This window comes from Chionomys nivalis, chromosome 1, assembly GCF_950005125.1.
Source record: "Chionomys nivalis chromosome 1, mChiNiv1.1, whole genome shotgun sequence".
Classification (NCBI taxonomy): Eukaryota; Metazoa; Chordata; class Mammalia; order Rodentia; family Cricetidae; genus Chionomys; species Chionomys nivalis.
Window position 1 is genome coordinate 115,293,913 of NC_080086.1, and position 19,668 is coordinate 115,313,580.

The 19,668-nt window shown below is 40.2% G+C and overlaps 1 protein-coding gene across 29 annotated transcripts in view; it reads left to right on the forward strand.

Annotated features, from left to right (window-relative positions):
• The window catches only part of Nrxn1 (neurexin 1), a 1,077,006-nt gene that overhangs the window by 507,210 nt on the left and 550,128 nt on the right, over window positions 1-19,668 (forward strand). For all 29 annotated transcript variants that reach the window (XM_057767124.1, XM_057767151.1, XM_057767179.1 and 26 more), the window contains 2 exons: window positions 874-1,255; window positions 2,281-2,471. In XM_057767124.1, the coding sequence (XP_057623107.1) occupies window positions 874-1,255; window positions 2,281-2,471 (573 nt within the window). The remainder of the gene's footprint in view (window positions 1-873; window positions 1,256-2,280; window positions 2,472-19,668) is intronic.

Below are 19,668 nucleotides of genomic sequence, written 5' to 3' on the forward strand. Positions count from 1 at the left end.
CTCCTAGATTCATGGCACTTGTAGCCTCCTCAGAACTGAATGTGCTTTGAATTAATACATTTTGCTTAAACGGTTATTTCTGAGGAAGAATGTGAGGAAAATGGTATAGGTCAGAGATAATCTCTACAGTTACAGGAAGACTGCTCTAAGGCGTGAATCTGGATATCCACACAAGGAAGGGAAAGTAAAAAGACTACTTTTACTTTCAAACACATTTTAATTGTTCATTATTACAAAAACATTCAGTAGCTCTTTCCTATTTATACACAGAATAGAACAATATATAAAAATTATTTTTTTCTGAAAGAAAATAAAGAGAAACATTGCATAACTACAAAGCTAAAATGTGTGGGTTGCTAATGGATGTGCAGTCATCTAGATCCATTGCTCTTCCTGACCCTTCTTACCCTCTTTTCTCTCCCTCTTTTTTTCCATTCCTTCCTTTCTTTTACTTTTCATGAAATTGATGACATGCTAACAAGTATTTATTGTTTACAACAAGACACAGTTTTCCATGTGTCTTAGGCTGGTACAGAACTTAACTATGTAGGTCAAGCTGACCTCTAAATCATAATCCCCTTCCCTTAACCCCTCAAGTCCTGACAGGACAGAAGAACATCACCACACCTAGGCAGGAGGAGAAGTTTTATTACAGCTAAAATTCACATGGGAAGTAAAACCTGGCAAGAAATTGTATTATATATGACCTCCTTACCCTTAAACCATACCCAGATATTCTTACTGTAAGCTACCTATCAAGTAAAAAAATTATTTAAAAAATATGTTATTACAGTCAAAATTTGTAGTGTCCTATGGAAGTCTGGAAGGGTCTTTCAGATGCACAATATACCAATGTATTATCTTTTCTTTTAGGCCAAATGGCAGGTGACCACACAAGACTGGAGTTTCATAACATAGAGACTGGTATCATCACAGAACGACGTTATCTTTCTTCTGTTCCCTCAAACTTCATTGGACACCTGCAAAGCCTGACGTTTAATGGGATGGCATACATTGACTTATGCAAAAATGGTGATATAGATTACTGTGAGCTCAATGCCAGGTTTGGCTTCAGGAACATCATTGCAGATCCCGTCACCTTCAAGACCAAATCGAGCTATGTTGCCTTAGCTACATTGCAAGCCTACACTTCTATGCATCTCTTTTTCCAGTTCAAGACCACATCCCTGGATGGACTAATTCTATATAACAGTGGGGATGGAAACGACTTTATTGTGGTTGAATTAGTTAAAGGGTATGTATATGTCAGTTCAATGAAAAGAGAAAAAAACTGTGTAAGGTGAACTTCAATATCCAAATGTCTATATGAAACTCAATTCGTTATCTTAATATGGTGGAAGACAGGAGGGGGAAGACAAATGGCTTAGTTGCTCACAGCCCTTTAGAGGCATCTTCCGTGCATCCAAAACAGTGCAGTTTCCTGTGTATACAAGTATACGTGTAAGTGAAGATCAGATCTAGTTCACAGTAGGGTTCCTGTGACTCCCATTCTCCAAATGTGGAGTTCCTGAGTTTTGACAATGCAATAGGCTACTTTGTGCTAAATTAAATAGCTAATTCAGTTTATCAGATTAGTTCTTTAATGAAATTCTAATTAATTCAAGATTAGTTCTGTGGTGAAAGTTAGTTTTGTTCAGAAAGAATGACGAGTTAGTGAAATGTTTTGATAATGTGATAACAAATGGACACATTTCCATGCATTTGGACATTCATTCACTCTAGGTGAATATTATTATACATTTAATATAGACTGGATAATATGCCAGGTAACACATAACATATAGAAAAGCATGTATGTTTCCCTTGCCATCCTTGTGTACATCTTAGATTCCTCCCAACCTTGGAGCACACATACATACCAACGTATAGCATTACTAAGTCCAGGTGGATATGAAAATTCAGCAGAAAAACATGGTAAGCAGTTTCCTGGGATGATCATGCACATATTTTCAGGGGTCTTGGTGGAACAAAAAGACAGGTGGAACAGGACGTGTGCATTAGAACTTCATGTTGACGCATGAGAACCCATCTCCCTTAACAAGAATTGCTAGGTCCGTGTGATTGACCAAATGAGTTGATGACAGAAATGGGGAGCCCAGAACAGAGGGTGATCCTTTCTGCTTTCTGTTTCACATACAGGCCGCTCCATCTTAAGGTTTTAGAAGGAGGAATCCACTCAAAAGTGCCCTTTTATAATGTCTTGTTTATCATAATGGCTCATTCAGCAAGCAGTGACTCTTCCCTCTATTTTCTTTCTAGGTACTTACATTATGTGTTTGACTTGGGAAATGGTGCTAACCTCATCAAAGGGAGCTCAAACAAACCACTCAATGACAATCAGTGGCACAATGTGATGATTTCAAGGGACACCAGCAATCTCCACACTGTAAAAATTGACACGAAAATTACAACGCAAATCACTGCAGGAGCCAGAAACTTAGACCTCAAGAGTAAGTATTGGCTAAATCACAGTGTACAACTCCTGTACTCTGTACATGAGTGACATACCCTTTGACTGACAGGCTACAGGTCCAAGCTTTCACAGTGTACAGCATCTGCCCACAAGTGACAAACCCTTTGACCAGGTACAGGCACAAGCCTTCACAGTATATAGCATCTGCCCACGAGTGACAAACCCTTTGACCAGGTACAGGCACAAGCCTTCTGCAAAGGCTGACAGGAATGCTGGTTTTTTGCACATGATTAATAATACAACACACGAGTCTCTGTTCTCCTTTAATGTGGCATGAACATATGTATTTTTAATAACAGTTCAAAAATGCAACACCTAAGAATGCATGCATGATTAAAATTTAAAGGATGAGAAAAATGTGCTCATAATCTTGATATTGTTAAGAAAGGTAGGCACCTGCAAGTCTTCAGTCTCGGTGGCTTTCTATCAGTTTCGAGTTAATGGAACCAGATGTATACTGAGCTTCTCTTTATTCTTTCCCCCCCTGCCTTCGTTACATTCCCTAGATGCTTTCAGACCTTTCTACCAACAGCTATGAGCCTGGCTTTTCCTTCATGATTAGAAGTGAGTTTTATTTTTCTTCACCACCACGATGATATACACAGGCTTACACATACACATATTTACATACATGTACATACACACATGCTCTTGCTATCTGTCTATCTATCATCTATCTACCCCCTATCTATATTTATCTATCTGCCATCTATCTATCTATCTATCTATCTATCTATCTATCTATCTATCTATCTATCTATCTATCATTTATCTGTCTGTCTGTCTCTTACACACACACACACACGAATGTTGCCTTAACAGGCTGTTCAGAAAGTCTTAGCTGACATTTTCTTACTTTACTGAGGCTTAATTTTTAAGATGCTTAGATGACATGCCAATAATAGGAGACAATAATATTAGATCCGATTTGGATGGGTCTTTGTGATTCACTGAGAACTATAGCTTTATATTTCATCATAATTATCAGGACAAAAAGCACTGGAGAAGGTTCCATTAGCTTTTCATTCTGAGTAGAGGAGAGCTGAGGCTTGTATGTCTCAACCAGGGATGGAGCAGCTCCTAGAGGAAAGATAAGCAAACCCAGAGCTAAGTGCATCCTCCTGACTTCCTCCTGCTCTGCCCTGATGCATGACAAAGCCCCTCAGATAGCATTTCAGGCATATTTTGCTTTAAAAGGCTGCTGGTTTATGATCATCAGATCTCTTCCTTTGATTTAGGAAGTAAATGCATTGAGAGTTATAGAACTGGCAGGGGGAAATCCAACAGCAGTCTTTCTAGAGGAAAAAAAGTGCAGCTTCTAAACAAGGTGAAAGAAGAAAGTGTTTGATTTTGCATAATTGTCGAACATATTTACAATGCTGGTTCTTTATTTGTCACACAGAAAATATGTGACAATAGTTGTCTCCCTTGTTTCCCAGTGAGCCCCTGTTAACTTCTAAGATACCCCATTTGCTTCAGATCTAATAGCTTTGTTGACACCAAACCAGAAATGTAGAGAAATGCAGCTTAGCGAGCTCCACTGCTTCTCTGTCTTGTCTGTGACAAAAGTCTCCCGAACCTTTGGTTTCTGTTCAGGGGATGCCCTCCTTTTGCACGGTGGACCCAGGTGGCCAATGTCAAGGAAATGCGGAGATTGTGAAGGGCACTGGCCAGGCCACCACAGCAGAATAAACAATGCCTTGTTTATGTCAGAGAGACCTCAGGGCACATACACGACTGTGACTAGAGACCTCAGAGACCATGTCATAAATTCAAATGACTATGAGCATGCAGTCCACCGTGGTTTGAAGCATTCAATGCTCATAACTCAGTTTGTGAATGAAATCCAGGGCTGTGTCTCTGTGGATGTTTGGGACACCATCTCCTAAAAGCTATTACTTGATTCTTAATCATTGAGATGGATGTAAGCAGAATAGGAGGCTGTCGTGGGGTTCTTCTGATGGGTGTGTGTGCCATAAAGGTAGCTTTAAAATCTTAGATATGTTTTCTTAAAATGTCTACTGCTTTTTAATACTGATTATAAGAAAAGCATTTCCCATAATTAAGGAAAAATACTGAAAATGTGAATCACAGTCTGATATTGGGAATAAATTCATGGTCTTCTGTTTTGGTGTTTGTTTGCATGACAGCCCAAGATGTCCAGGAACTCAGTTTATAGTCGTGTTTTTCCGTGTTTTAAAAAACAAAAACTTGCTGGGTGGTGGTGGTGCAAGCCTTTAATGCCAGCACTAGGAAGACAAAGAAAGATCTTTGTGAGTTCCAGGCCAGCCTGGTACTGCTGGTCTATAGGACAGCCAGGGCTACACAGAGAAAGTCTGTCTCAAAATAGAAACCAAACAAAACAAAGACAAAAACAAAAAGTCAGTTTAAGTTAGAGGTTAATGTCCCAGATGGATAATTGGATAATTAGTTGTGTATGTGTTTGCTTCAGTATGTGTGTGCACACACACATGCATGCATTTGGGGCAGGCGGTGCTGGCGTGGACCCTGGACGAGGATGGTGGGAGTCTTGTCCTATCCCTCACTACCATATCCCATTGAGCCCGAGCCTCTCACGGGATGAGGAAGTCGCAGCCACACTCCTGTTTCGGCCCTGTGTCTCAGCCTTGGATAACAACCACATGCATGGTCAGAAAGGCTTCTCGTGTGGATTCTGGGATACTGCATGTCCCATGCTTGTGTATGAAGCACTCTTACTTACAGACCCTTCTCTTCAGCTTATGCAAATAAGGTTCTTTATCAATAAATTCTGTGAAGCTGCTGTGTTTCCAGACTTTTCCTGGTCACAAAATGAGAACTAGTCCCTAAAATTAGGCTGAGCTTTCCACTTGTGAGTGGCTGTGTGACTTTTAATTGGAACAATAACCCCAAGAATCCCAAGGAGAGAGAGCTTAGTGTAAGACATCATCTCCCTTGTACTCCCACCTTCGTTCTGCAGGACAGGACCTCGGTGCCAGCTAGATGTTATTTATGGAGTACTGACCCTCTGCTAGGGGTGACAAGCAGATGTGAGAGAGGGTGACAGGGTCCCGTCATGAAAAATTACCATCCCAAGAAGCACGCTGTGTCTGAGCACTCATGCAGAGCACATAGCAGGGAGGAGAGCAATGGTGCCACATGCGGGCACTTAAACTGAGGAGAGCTGGAAGACTTGTTATTGAAGCCATGTTTAAGGGAAGCTTGAAAAACACCAACAAAGACTACCAGGGGTTGTTACTCCTTCCCTGAATGTGAGACCTGCCTGACTTGATCCCCTGAACAGACTGTGCAAGCTAGTCATGTAGGATGGCACCGCTAGAGGCTGCCAGAGGCAGGAAATCCGCTTATCTAAGTCGGTGGTTTTACTTGGGGCTTGTTTTCGCTGACAGTCACCTTTGATAATTAAACCTATTCTGACGTGCACACACCCTCTTCAAAACATCTTTCGTTCTCCAAGCGAGACCAGTCTGCTTACACCACACGCCTGTGGTAGTTCGTGAAGTCCATATCCTTCCCAGCGTAACTCATCGGGGATGCCCCGGAAACAAGCGGTGTGCGCTTAGAGGTCCTCACTACGTATTGTGCACTAGCATCCTCAAACAAGGCACCGTTTACGTTAAACAAACTTTAGCTAACCTTTTAAATTTTTCGAGTGGAGGTCGGTGCCTTCCGAAGTCACCAGGCTGAATTAGATTTTTGACACGTTCCTCTACCCGACAGACACACCAGAGGGCAGCATAGGGCCACGTACTGTGTTCCATGATGTTGGGGGGTGGGTGATTAACTCGCTCCGTTTGTTCTGGGAAACAGAATCGCTTTGTTTCCAGAACTTAAAATTTCATATCTAACCTGCACAGTAAAACTCGCTTTTGTTCGTGACTGTGTTTCATCTTGTAGATGTGGAGATGTGAAACCCAAACCTCTCTCTTCCCCACCTCAGTGGAACTAGTCACAAACAAGCCTCAATCTATGGCTCCTCCGTGCTAATGACCATGTTCAAATGATCTTTTCTGACACGACCCAAGTCTCGCGGGTGATGCAGTTTGGTTTTCATCTTTATTCCCAGTTGCTGATGTCTGTTTCCTTTGGTTATAGAGCAAGCTGCAACACGCAAAGAAAGGCTCCGCCTTCATTTGCTCTGGGCTAATTCCATAGTCCGACTCTACTCATTTTGGAACGCTAGAGCCCCGGCCTCTTTAGCGAGATAATGCAACCCCTCCTTGTGCATCTCTTGTCCTAATTTGCTATTTGGTTCGTAAAAGTGTATGGAAAAGAGCTGATAGATTTAAAAGAGGTTATTGTATGTAATCTTTATGAGTGTCCGGGAATTCGAATTGAGGTCAGACTTACTTATTCACTTATCTAGTTCAAGAGTAAAAATAGAAAAGACGAATAGTTTTGGGCCTCCATCTGCCATAGATGCCCTTCTTTAAATATTAAGTCATCCGTCAGCAAAAGGAGGCATATTTGAATTTGATTGGGGCCATCATGCATCTGGGTGCGTAACAGAGAGTGCCCTCACGTGGCCACTTAGTAAAATTACACCGAGTCATTCTTGGACCGTATCTAGGTCAGCAGGTGGTGAACTCTTTGTCCCTTCCTCCTCCTCTATCCCCTCTCAAGAATCCCAAAGTATTTCATTCTCGAGGGTGTCCCTTTTCTTCCCTTTTAAACATTTTTTTTGTATCTCCATTCAAATCTCTGCTTGAAGGTAGCTAATTGCCTGCTGTTGTTTTCTGAGTCCAAGCCACTGAAAGGTCCCCAACCGGAAACATCCAGGACTTTCCCTTCCAACAGGTTCTGTCTCTAAGGAAAGATGTGCATACATCCTAAACTCGCTACGCTACTTTCCCTTGTAACTCAAACGACCTTTTACCCACTGGCCCTCACACTCTGGGCCGGAATACAAGGCACAGCTTCCTGTTTTCTGCCTTTTCACATTGTATTTTGAAAAGCATTTACCGAGAGATATTACTTCCAAAGCGCTGACCATGATCAAACATGTCCGAGCTTTGTTGGCTTCTGGTAGTCGGTTTGTCTTGCGAGATTATTTGCTTAAATAGAGAATGTTCAGATAATAATTTGACTTCGAATGTAGCCTTGGAGCTGGGTGTGACATCAGCAGGGGAAGAAATGCCAAACAACCATCTTGGTGTCTAGTTTATAACCTAGTGAAATACTAAAGTTTTCTCAGTTTGTGGGAGGTTATTTTAAGGGTCCATTTGAAAGTTAGAGAGAGAAGAAACCTTTTCAGTGGCTAACGAGGCCCCTCAGAGGGTAGGGCATTTATTCTAATTGCTACAGAAGGATCTCCTTGAGACCCCCGTGTCCCTGGCACCTGCTCCCTCCTCCCTAGTCCCTAAGACTTTATCCTATGAATGCACTCCATACTATCATCATGCCTCTGAGATCCTGCCTGCTGGTACCCCCCCCCAATATGGTCTCATTGCTGGCAGTGATTCAGCTTTAGTATTCTCCCTCTTTGTCTCACTCCCCAGTGAGCAGACCTGTCACCATGGGCTCCAGAATGCAGCAGGTGTTTTCCCAGCTGCAGGGACTACATTAACTTCTTTACAAATTGGCAATAAATACCCAATTAGATTTCCATGGCATGCAATGTGAACCTACTGAGAAGGCTGCTGTGTTCCTAAGACTCTCTGTATCTCAGAAGGAAGCAGAGCGTTTTGCTGGTGGAGAAGCGTGTTGAACATCATACAGAAGCTGGGGAGTTGAAAATAAAAGTGTTTAGCAGGACAGTGGAGTAAGCAGCACAGATTAATATATTTTAGCTTCAGTGCCCATGATAGGCGAAGCTCAGTGGGGTAAGGGACCACTTTGGAGTCAAGCACCAGAGATCAGAACATAGACAATAAGGCTGTGAGTTTGTCAAAGTGATACTTGACATTTTCGTTATTCCTTTCCTACACAAGTGTTACAGCGTGGTTATTTAAAAGACAATTAGAGATGTGAAACCATTGTTTCTCTTTGATGACTCTGTTGAATTCCCAGGCTTTGCAGAAATCAGCCCAAGTCTATTTTCTTAACTATAAAACCACTGACTTTTTTAAAAAAATTCATTCCCACCTCTCAGAGGACATCCTTGCCTTGACATGCATCGTCCCCTATGGCCTCCTGTCTAATATTCACTATGAGCGTTCTTCTATCCATGTATAAGTTTCAAGACAGATTGCAACTTTTTAAGTTGCAAGACTATTGCAACTTTTTAAGTTGCAAGACTATTGCAACTTTTTAAGTTGCAAGACTATTGCAACTTTTTAAGTTGCAAGACTATTGCAACTTTTTAAGTTGCAAGACTATTGCAACTTAAGTGTCTGTACCCTGCTCCAAGAACTCAGTGTTGTTTAAATCTACCATCCTTTGCACTCTCAGCTTGGAATCGTTGCTACATTAAGCAGAGTTATCCTACATTAGCTTATTGAACGTTTTTCAACTCTGAGACTTCCCTTCCCATCACTGGAGTGTCACCAACTGCCCATAGAGAACTGACTTACCTGGCCATGTGTCCAGTTAGTATGTTCTCCAGATCCAGCCTTCTCCTTCCTGATTCTCCACTGTAGAACAATCAAGGTTTTATTTATTTTATGTGTGTGAAGCACATTGATATATGCATGCTACAGGCATGACTCCTACATACAAAGGACAGAGAAGGAAGTCAGGTACCAATATCAGAAGGTCATCAGATCCCCTGGAAGTAGAATTACTGTGGTTGTTCATATCAGTCTCAATTGACTACTACTGACAGCCTGGAACAGCCCATTGAGAAGAAATCTGAAACAACTGTGGATTTTCTAATAGACTATGGGAATGATGAAGCCAGGTGCAAGGCAGAAAGGAACCCCGTGGAGCCGCACATTGCCTTTGAGTTTGCGGTATATTTCTAATACCTTGGCCCTTACCATTTCTGGATGAACCATGCCTAGGTGCTTATTTCTATTTACAGAAAAGTTTCCGAGTTTTGATACCCTCAAGCCCCGGCTAGCATGTTTAGAACAGTTGCGGACCTGCTTATGGTAGTCCTACAGCAAAGAAGCAGCTCTCCTGAGACCCCCTAGCACAATTACTCCAGGAAAGTGGAACCCAGTTTTCTCGTGCCCTACAAAACAAAGTCCAGGTTTACCACGACCCCCCCCAAAATGTTGCGATAACTAAAACGTGTGGATGGTGGCGCATGTAGGATAGAGCTGCAAGTCTCTGCGAGTTTCCAAAGAGTCAGATGGATGCAAGCTCCCTGGTTCACCTAAAGACCAACCTTCTATGCTGTCTGCTCTTCAGATGATGCCCAGAGAGAACTGAGTCACCTTCTTAGACCTTGGGCTTTCAAGATCCAGAATTTCTACGACGTTGGAAAAGTGTGCATGATAGCAGGTCCTCATTTGTTTTCATAATCAGCAGTTTTCATAGTGCTTTGACCTTTCTCCTTTTAATGAAGCAAAGGTCTTGGTGATTTAAGCAGCATGTACCTATTCAGTCTATCTTAAGAAAACAAAATCAAGAAATGACAGAGAGAGAAGGAAAAGAGAGAGGCTGAAGCAGGGGCAGGTAAGGGAGAGAGACCGACTCTTGGTAGGCCGTATCTGTTTGCCCGAGCGTCTCTGAGGCCTGCAGCAGCTCCCTCCATCTCCTTCCTGCTGTTGGTTTCTACTTTCAGAACTTCAGGAAGGAAGCTTGAAGCTCTGGATCCTTGCTATCTTCCAGTCAAGACTAAGTTAGGGTTATGGTCCTAGATCTAAATTCTTGAAAAACAGATTTAACTAGAACATATGTCCTCTCTAGGACCAGGAACAGTGATGAGAGATAGCTCACAGTGTACAATTATGCATCTACTGAATTTATTTGAAGACGTATTTGAGTTGGCTATTCAGGGCATAAGAAAAAGCATCAAAGTGTCCCTGCAGGTGATCTTTAGCTTTCTGTATCGGAACCAAGGGGTCAGGATTGACCCATCTCTTGAATCTAGTCTTGTAAGGAAGTCTGCTTGTTCATCCCAGCCACCCAACAACAAAATAATCACACAGAAACTATGTTATTTAAATCTCTGCTTGGCTCATTAGCTCTAATTTCTTATTGGCTAATTCTTGCATCTTAATTTAACCCATTTCTATTAATCTACGTATCACCACAAGGCTGCGGCTTACCGGGAAAGGTTCCAGCCACTGACTCTGGCAGGCTTTTCTCTGACTCTGTCCTTTTTTTCTCCTAGCATTTAGTCCAGTCCTCCCCGCCTAGTTATGCTCCACCCCACCCTGCTCTGCTGTAGGCTCAAAGCAGTTCTTTATTCATTAATAATAATACAGCACACAGAAGGAAATCCCACACCCACATCAGTCTAGTATGAAGATAAGGTACAAATTCATGAAGATGGTGATAATATGAAAACCAAGTGGCACTAAAATATGAGCATGAAAAAGACTAAAACAAATGCTTGAGAAAGTAGAACTGCTTCCTATGTTGCCTTCCAAAGTGTGTTGCCCTGGAGCAGTGACTACAAAGCCAGAAACTTACAAGAAACCCAGATGGAAAGAGGGACCTAGATTGTCGCCCTCAATGGAACTGTGAGGATTCATAGCAGACTCCTGAGGTTCCATTAAACAGCAGACAGCCCCCACTGACCACTGGCTAATCCTACACCTGTCCACTATACATTTCCCACAAAAGAGATTTTGAAAGAGTTCTCTCACTCAGGTAGGGTTCAGCCATAAATCAAGTGTGTTTTATATTAGGATGCAGAGAAATTCTACAGTCTGTTCACTACTTCAGAAAACTCAAATCTTTAATATAGCAAAACAGACTGAAAAGTTGGGGAGATTTGGTATGAAGTAATCCTGCAGAAGTGCTCCAAGGTCATTTTTTCAATGTCACCTCATGAAGGAAAGTTCAGTCTCATGGCCCTGGACTGCTAACAACCCTTTGCTTACTTGTGCTTGACTGGCCTTCTAACACAGCTTGATATCATACTTTGCTGTTAATGCCTCCTGTGTGGTTGTTGTGTGTGTCTGTTTTAAAATTAGCCTTTTCTGGGGGCTAGAGAGATGGCTCCAAGGGTAAGAGCATTGCCTGCTCTTCCAAAGGTCCTGAGTTCAATTCCCAGCAACCACATGGTGGCTCACAACCATCTGTGTGGTGCCCTCTTCTGGCCTGCAGGCATACAAACAGACAGAATATTGTATACATAATAAGTAAAATATTTTTAAAAAATTAGCCTTTTCTTGGACTTTTTAGTCAACTGCTTTTTTTAAAAAAATTAAACACAATACAGGAAGCAATGTCACATTACATCTAACGACACATTTTGTCATCAGATGCTCTTTGGTAGCCTCTGCAACATTCTGTATGTGTATATACCTAAATAGGCCACATGACTGCCAAAATCTACCGTCTTCCCTTTACTAAGTATGAGCTGAATGATTTACATGTGTTTTAAACATGCTTTCATGTGTTAGATATCATAAAAATTGCTGAAGATGTAGTACTTAGGTTCATGTTGCCAGTGAACAAAGTAAGGCTAAGAGAAGTTAAATATTATACTAAGACAGTTAAGATAGTGGTATTAAATGCTAATCATTATGACTTTTTGAAAACTTATTATATTCCATGCACTGATAAATATTTACATGTGAATATCTTACTTATTTCTTATCAAAGGACTTAAAGTAAGTGAATGTATTCTTTAACATTTCATGGAGCTTGTAAGGCTCACCTCAAATATAACAGGTGCTTGTTATTTGTTGACCAACTTCGTTTATTGTTTTTTTCCCAAGCCAACCCATCTGGACTTCTTAGCTTCTTAGCAGTTGCTAAGATATCAGAAATTACTAATTCTAGCTCATCTGAAGAAGGTTCCTTCTCCTCCTCCAAACCTCGTTCCCAAGTTACTTCTCCCCAGTCAGCCAACACACACTTCTCTGAAGTCCTTTGTTGTTCTGAAACTCTAGACGCTTTAAGTTTCAGTATTAATGAGCTGTCTCTCTTGCATTACAGACCATTGCGTTTATAAGTTTAGCAGGCATGGTTCCCTCTGTTTTTGAAAAGCTTGATAGCCCATGACATAATTATTTGATTTTTGCTGGGACACAGATATGAATCATGGACAACTGTAGGATTATATAAAAAGTTGTCTTCATGAAGCAAACTCCTTGCTTAGATCTGCTTAATAAATAATTATAAATACCTTAATATGATAATAAATAATAATAAATTACCATCCCTGTAATTCTAGTAATTGCTGTCATTATTGAACAATTGAGTGTCAAGAGTCAGGTTAAGAATTTATATGTAAAGAAGAATTGTACCAACTAGGCAAGATGATCTAATATATATTATAATCAAGCTCATGATGCTACATTTATTTATTTATTTATTTATTTATTTTTGGCTTTTTGAGACAGGGTTTCTCTGTAGTTTGGAGCCTGTCCTGGAACTAGCTCTTGTAGATCAGGCTGACGTTGAACGCCTGCCTCTGCCTCTTGGATGCTACTTTTTTTACATCAAGCCATCTCTTCAAATTGTAATGTTGGGGTAGTTGTACTATGCACAGACCCACAAAATATATTGAGTTCTCTTATAGAACCACCCTTAATGCAAACATTTAAATAGTGATGGCTCAGCAGTTGAGAGCACGGGATGCTTTTGTAGAAGATTCAAATATGCTTCCCAGAATCCAATTAGGGTTCATCCCTCATAATTACTTGTAACTCCAGCTTTGTGTTGTCTTCTTTTTCTTTCCTAAGTGATGTACAAGGGCCCCCACACACACATTTTAAAGCTTTTTAAATTAAATATAAGTTATTAATCAAATCTCAGAAGTGATGATTTGATTGTGTCCACAGTATCCGGAAAAAGACAGCATATTCAAACTTCTGCTCCTTCCCATTCTTGTGCGAGTGTTATTGATGGCTGCGGACAAGTCTGACTGCAGGCTCTAGGTCAAGCAGACATGGCATGCTCATTCTTTAATGGTGCTTTCCTGTACTCATCCACGATGTCTCTGTGTGAGGTCCAGCTATAACCCCTATGATACCCACGTTCACTGCACCGGACTCAACATCCACCTGTCTTGGGCCACTCCAGCTAGCTTCTTTCATGCCCCCTTGTCTCTAATACTCCCGGCCACCGTTTTCACTCATCACGCCTAGAAACGTACGCATTCCTGGTGCTCGCTAGTTATTTAATGTTTTCTCAGTTTAATCCCTAGCAGTAATACCACTTCAAACTGCAGGGAACACAAAGCAGCATTGCCAGAGAATAAAGGGGGCTGCATCTCATAATGGGGAGACGAGTACACACTCACTGTATCACAAAGATCTCTTCATATCATATTCTTTTATCATATATTTTTGTTCTATTTTATTTGTACCCATGTTTTGCCTGCATGTATATCTAGGTAGCACATGCATGCCCGTGTCTTCAGAGACCAAAGGACGGGATCAGATGCCCTGGAACTGGAGTTACTGATGGTTGTGAACCACTGTGTCAGTGCTGGAAACCAAACCCAAGTCCTCTGTGAGAGCAGTCATTGCTCTGAACCACCTCTTCTTCGGGGCTGAGCCGCATCTCTGGGTCCCACAAACATGGTTTATACACCTGATTAGTGAGCCGTAACTGTGATCAGTGCTCTGGAGGCTGTGGCAGGGGGATAATATGTTCCAGGGTAATCTGCTCTACACACTCGGTGAAAAGCCATTATTTTAATTCTCAGGAATACCATGTGGTAAACTGAGACATTGTCTTTCGCATAAAAATTTTAAACATGTGTGCCACCAATTCATTAGAAAATGATGAAAATTTCACTCCTGGTCATTAAATAAGAAATATTATTTTGATTCCCACTTTTCACATCCTTTCCCACCCTTTGTCTTACATATAACACATGTATTGTGTTTCTGACCTTAGTCTTCCTGAGGGACTATGGCAAAATTCTTACTTGTTCTATGTCCGTTGTATGTATCCCATAGTAGGCTAGCATTTGCAGATTCACAAAAAGCAAGGTCAGGAAACAGAAAGCTTACGGTTGGCTTGTCAAACAGTCCTTAGCTGGTTTAACAGTCTGTATCTCACTCTTCAGCTATTCCAATCTTCCATTTCCCCTAGCCTTCAGAGTAAATTTTTTACCTCCATGTCTTTGAGGGTGAATCCTTTCTCATACATTGCATATTCAACACATAAAGTCCTTAGAGATACTATAACATACAGCATTGTGTGGTAATTATATTGAAAATATTCTATCTTTCATCGTGAAAGAAATTCCCTTTTAGTTAAAAAAATATACAAAAATCTTCTAATGCTTAAGAAAAAAATACTTTATTTAACTCAGTAACTCTCATAATATTTTAGAATCTCTTTAGTAATGCCTGTAAACCATGTATACTGCTTTACCCGTTGTTCCATACTGCTGTATGATTTCAAACTATCTGGAAAACAAGTGATGAATGCAGCTTTTTATCCTATATGTCAATGTATCCTAAGTCTCATTTTTTGATGTGTATTAAACAGGCCATCATTACAGGGAATAGTTCTCTTAAGCTTAATACAGTAGGAGACCCACCCACCTCAAATAAATTTTCATTGATTTTGATATGAGAATCTTAAATTATTTAAAATAAAAAATTTTAAAGACAAAGTATTATATGGAATAACATAAAACTTTCAGGAAAATAACAGATTTGCATAGGTCCTGTAAAGGACCTTATACATGTAAGTCTTCATTCATTACCAGAAGTCATTTTCAATGCTACTTATTTTTCTCGTATCATTCAGAATATTTTTAGTAAAGTAGTAAAGAATGAAGTGGCTTTGGAGGCAGGTCGCAAGTGCTAGCCTCATTCTCCTGATGCTGGGAGTCTTACTTGGGCTGACCCAGTACGTGCCTCTTTTGCTCACTTAACCGTAATGTCTGGGTGCTCTGCAGAGCCTGGAAGAATCAAAGTCACTCAGTGAAAATCCATATGCAAATCCTAACAAAGTTTGTGGCCTTAGCAAACCCGTCTGCAGTTCAAGTGGGCATGACACATGAAAGGAAAACAAAAACATAACGGTGACAGAATTGTCCACTGTTAAGAGTATTGATCACAGGTAAGGAGGCTTGCTGCCATTTAGCTGGGGACAAAGGAAAACGTTGAAAAAATTTCCACCTGATCTTTTCTTAAAAAGCCATATGTCAAATTTAAATTTTGAAGCCACAAGATGAAGTTGGTTTGACATGGATTTAGTTGCCTGAAGTCATACCCCACCTGCCAGTGTTACTGACGTAGAGTAGATTTAAGAGAAGATGGGTTACCTCACGCACCTCCATAGCAGTTCCCTGCTAGTCTCCATTCAGCATACTACCAGGTTTTCCTCAGTCTGCTGGCAAACACATAAACAAATCAGTCTTCGTGTTACAGGGCTCAGAATCCTCCTTTAAAAACAAACATTCTTCTATAGGCAGTTTTCCTCAAAAGTCCAGCTAGAAAATAATGTCATATTGGAAATCATGTTCCAGTCTTTCCATAAAATAAGGGAAAATATTGGCTTTCAACATCTGACTGTAGGAAAGCCGTGTGTTGGGGTCTGAACTCAAACCTTGGTGGATGCCCACCTTTCTCTTGAAGATATTAGTATTAAGCCATGGCAGGGAGAGTTGCAGGGTTCTAATGTTCCCTCTGTGAACAACAGTTGAGAAGTGGCCTCTGCATCTAAACTTCAAATGTTTGCATTATAAGAATGTGGACCACTGGTCAAGAGTCTGATACCAATTATGGCAGAAAATGGACTGGTTTTTCTTCAGAGATTTCTGAGCTTGCAGATGCATCTCTGTGTCCTGAGAATCTGGGTCTCCACTAATACCACAGTTACTTTTCTCAATTGTCTATAACTTTCCAAAATTTCCTGTACTTTGTAGTAATGGGCCTTTTGCCTTTTAAGTGCACACTGTCTAAGCCAGGGTAAATTAACTGAAATAATCAGTTTCAGAAGACAGGACTTTCAGTGTGATTCCCTTATTTTCTGGCATCACTGTCCTGCACTACAGGACCTTTACAGCATCTCTAGCATCTGTTCATGATGACCTTTCCTCACTGGTAGCTTGCTAGGCAGATACAAATAAAACAGTGCTTATACAAGGGTTTTTAAACCTTAGTGTATTTCACTGATGCCAGTTATTGTTATTATAAAGACTGAGATTTCTTCCCCGTTTTTTTTTGCAGTGCTGGAAATTGATTCCAGAGTCTAGTGAATGCTAGGCAAACCTCTCTCACCATGTATGACCCACCCTTCTTTCCCAGTTTTGATCATAGCAATGCCATTGCCAGTGAGCAACGACTCAAGTGGAAAGGAGGCCTTGTTCACACAGACAAGATTCTCATGTTTAAATTTGCTTTCTCATGCTTTTTAGGAAATTTATAGGTGCTATTGTTGTTGTTGCTCTTGTTTGTGCTTTAGCTAAAACAATATGTTGTCATGTATGGAAGGAAAGTGTCAGGTTGGAACACCTGGAACCAACAGAATAGCATGAAGTGCAGATGGGAGTTATTGAACGTACTGAACAGAGATGGGGATCCACAACCAAAACTACCTTGGCTGTATTCCACATGGAATTAAATGTATCCTTTGCTCTATGATAACAGCAGGACCACATAATAGATGGGTCTGTAAAGAGCACAGTGTCCATAACATAATCTATGGTATGGAGGCTTCATGAGTGAGGCTATCTTTGCTTATGACAGAGCCCAGGGAGGGTGTGATTGGACATTCAGGAGCTCAGGTAGAGGGTCAGGACAGGATCAAACTAGTTCCCTGAAAGAGTTTCACACTTATTTTATCTTCAGAAGAAAACAAAGTATCCTCATTATCACACACTGATCCCTCAAACTGCTTCAGTATTCTTAACTCATCTTTCTATCTCTCACTACAAATAAATGCAGTGTATGTTAACTAAAACTGCTCATGAATTCCTCTAACAAATTACTCTATCAAACAGAAAAGAGTGTTCTGTGCACTACATTTTCCTAATGGGCTTTCTGGCTTAATCTCTGTGATCAGTAAAGAGATCAGTGAAAGAGACATCCTCTTTATTAACTTACTCCATGATCCTCAGAGGAAGAGAGCCAGACACATACAAATGGTATAACAATACAGCTGCTGCTATCCTTTCTTATTTGAATGATTTTTTTATTAAATTTGAACTATTCATTATATAAACATTAAATGAGTCAACAAATAATGACTGAGCCCTACTAAGTGAAAGTGAGATTTTAAAAGAACCAATATCTCTTGAATATTTATAATTTAAGTAGAAAGAAGAGATCTACCTGCAAAACACCAAGAACAACAATTTTCAGAAAAAAAGATGCAAGATTGTGTCAGGATTTAAAGAACATACTTATTTAAGACTGAAACATAGATGGATATATTATCAAGGTGGAATTTGAGTTGAACACTTAAAATTGAAAAAATTCTTATAATGAATCATTGGTAGAAGCAAGGCATTCATAAGGAAAGTAATGTGTACTGTGAACTTTAATGGAATGCCAAGAAAACACAAGATTAGAGAAATGAAGGTAACTGAAGATAACTGAAGATCAAAATGACACAATCTCAGTCATCTGTCTGGAAAAATCGTTGGGAATAACTTGCTTAAAGTTTAGCAAAAGATTTCACACTAGAGCTGGGTGGTGGTGGCGCACACCTTTAATCCCAGCACTCGGGAGGCAGAGGCAGGCGGATCTCTGTGAGTTCGAGGCCAGCCTGGTCTACAGAGCTAGTTCCAGGACAGGAACCAAAAGCTACGGAGAAACCCTGTCTCGAAAAATCCAAAAAAAAAAAAAAAAAAAAAAAAAAAAAAAAAAAAAGATTTCACACTAGGATCCTTCCAGTTTAGATTGCATAGGGAACGAGATATTGGATAAACCAGGACACACTGGGATGCCAGTAGGGTAGCTCAGAAGGTAAGGGTGCTTGCCAAGCAAGCTTGATGATCTAAATGTAATCCTCAGAACCTATCTTAAGGCAAAATGAAGAAAACCAATTCTGTAGATTTGTTTTTCCAAATCTACATGCTTTGGTAAGTCCACATCTGTACACACACACACACATGCATGGGGAGAGAGAGAGAGAGAGAGAGAGAGAGAGAGAGAGAGAGAGAGAGAGAGAGAGAGAGAGAGAGAGAGAGAGAATGGTATATTAACAACAACAATAACCTAAAAAAGACATGGGAAGGTTAACGTGGAGTCAATAAGGTGGATAGATGAAGGTGAAGTTACCAGATAATGAATTGTTGGAAGGGAACACACACACACACACACACACACACACACACACGTCAACAAGAGGTAGAATTGAGAGTGAAAATGGAGGGACCAATGTCAGAGGAGTTGACAAAGTTAAGTCACTAGTCTGAAGGCATGATGTACAAAATAGAACTAAGGAATCATTTGGGAATTTTTGCCAGGGTGGAAAAGAGACTAACAATCAGATTCTTATAAAGCAAGTCTTCAATGTTTACTTTTCCAGTCAGGGACACAATTACGTTTTGGAACCTCTAAGTTCAAGGAAAGTTTACACATAAGATTTTACAAGTGTTTCTTATGGAATCTACTCTAGACTGCTATAGGATTAGACCATTAATTTATCAAAGCAGATGAAGGTATCGGCAATTGAAGGGTATCTATTCAACCAGACAGTTATCCATCTGACTTCCCTTTAGCAAAGACTTTCTAAAGTTGATTTAAGTATTTTTCACTGGGATCTGTTAAAGACATGGATATTACATCTCATAATGAAGTATCTTTTTGAATTGTTTTTCTGGATGAAATATTGAATGTCTGGCATACTTTGATGATTCTGGGTATATGAGGTTTATTATACTTATCATGTAGATGTATCTTCCCAAAAGCTCAGATTTATTTGAGAAATATCTGCTGCCTATGCTTTATCTTTTAATAATTTGCTATATGTTATTTAAAACAGTTATAGGAAAGATTAAATTGATATTCTGTTCCCTAAAAAAATCAATACATGAGCATTTATTTTTCAAATATCACAGGTGATTTTCTTTCAACAGAATACCACTTTCAGACACTCAGATATAATTTCTTGCCCCCAAAATACTTTTCTTGACATACATAGAAGATATCTGACCTACAAGCATTCCTTTTTGATGGGACAAGAAAAGATTAAAA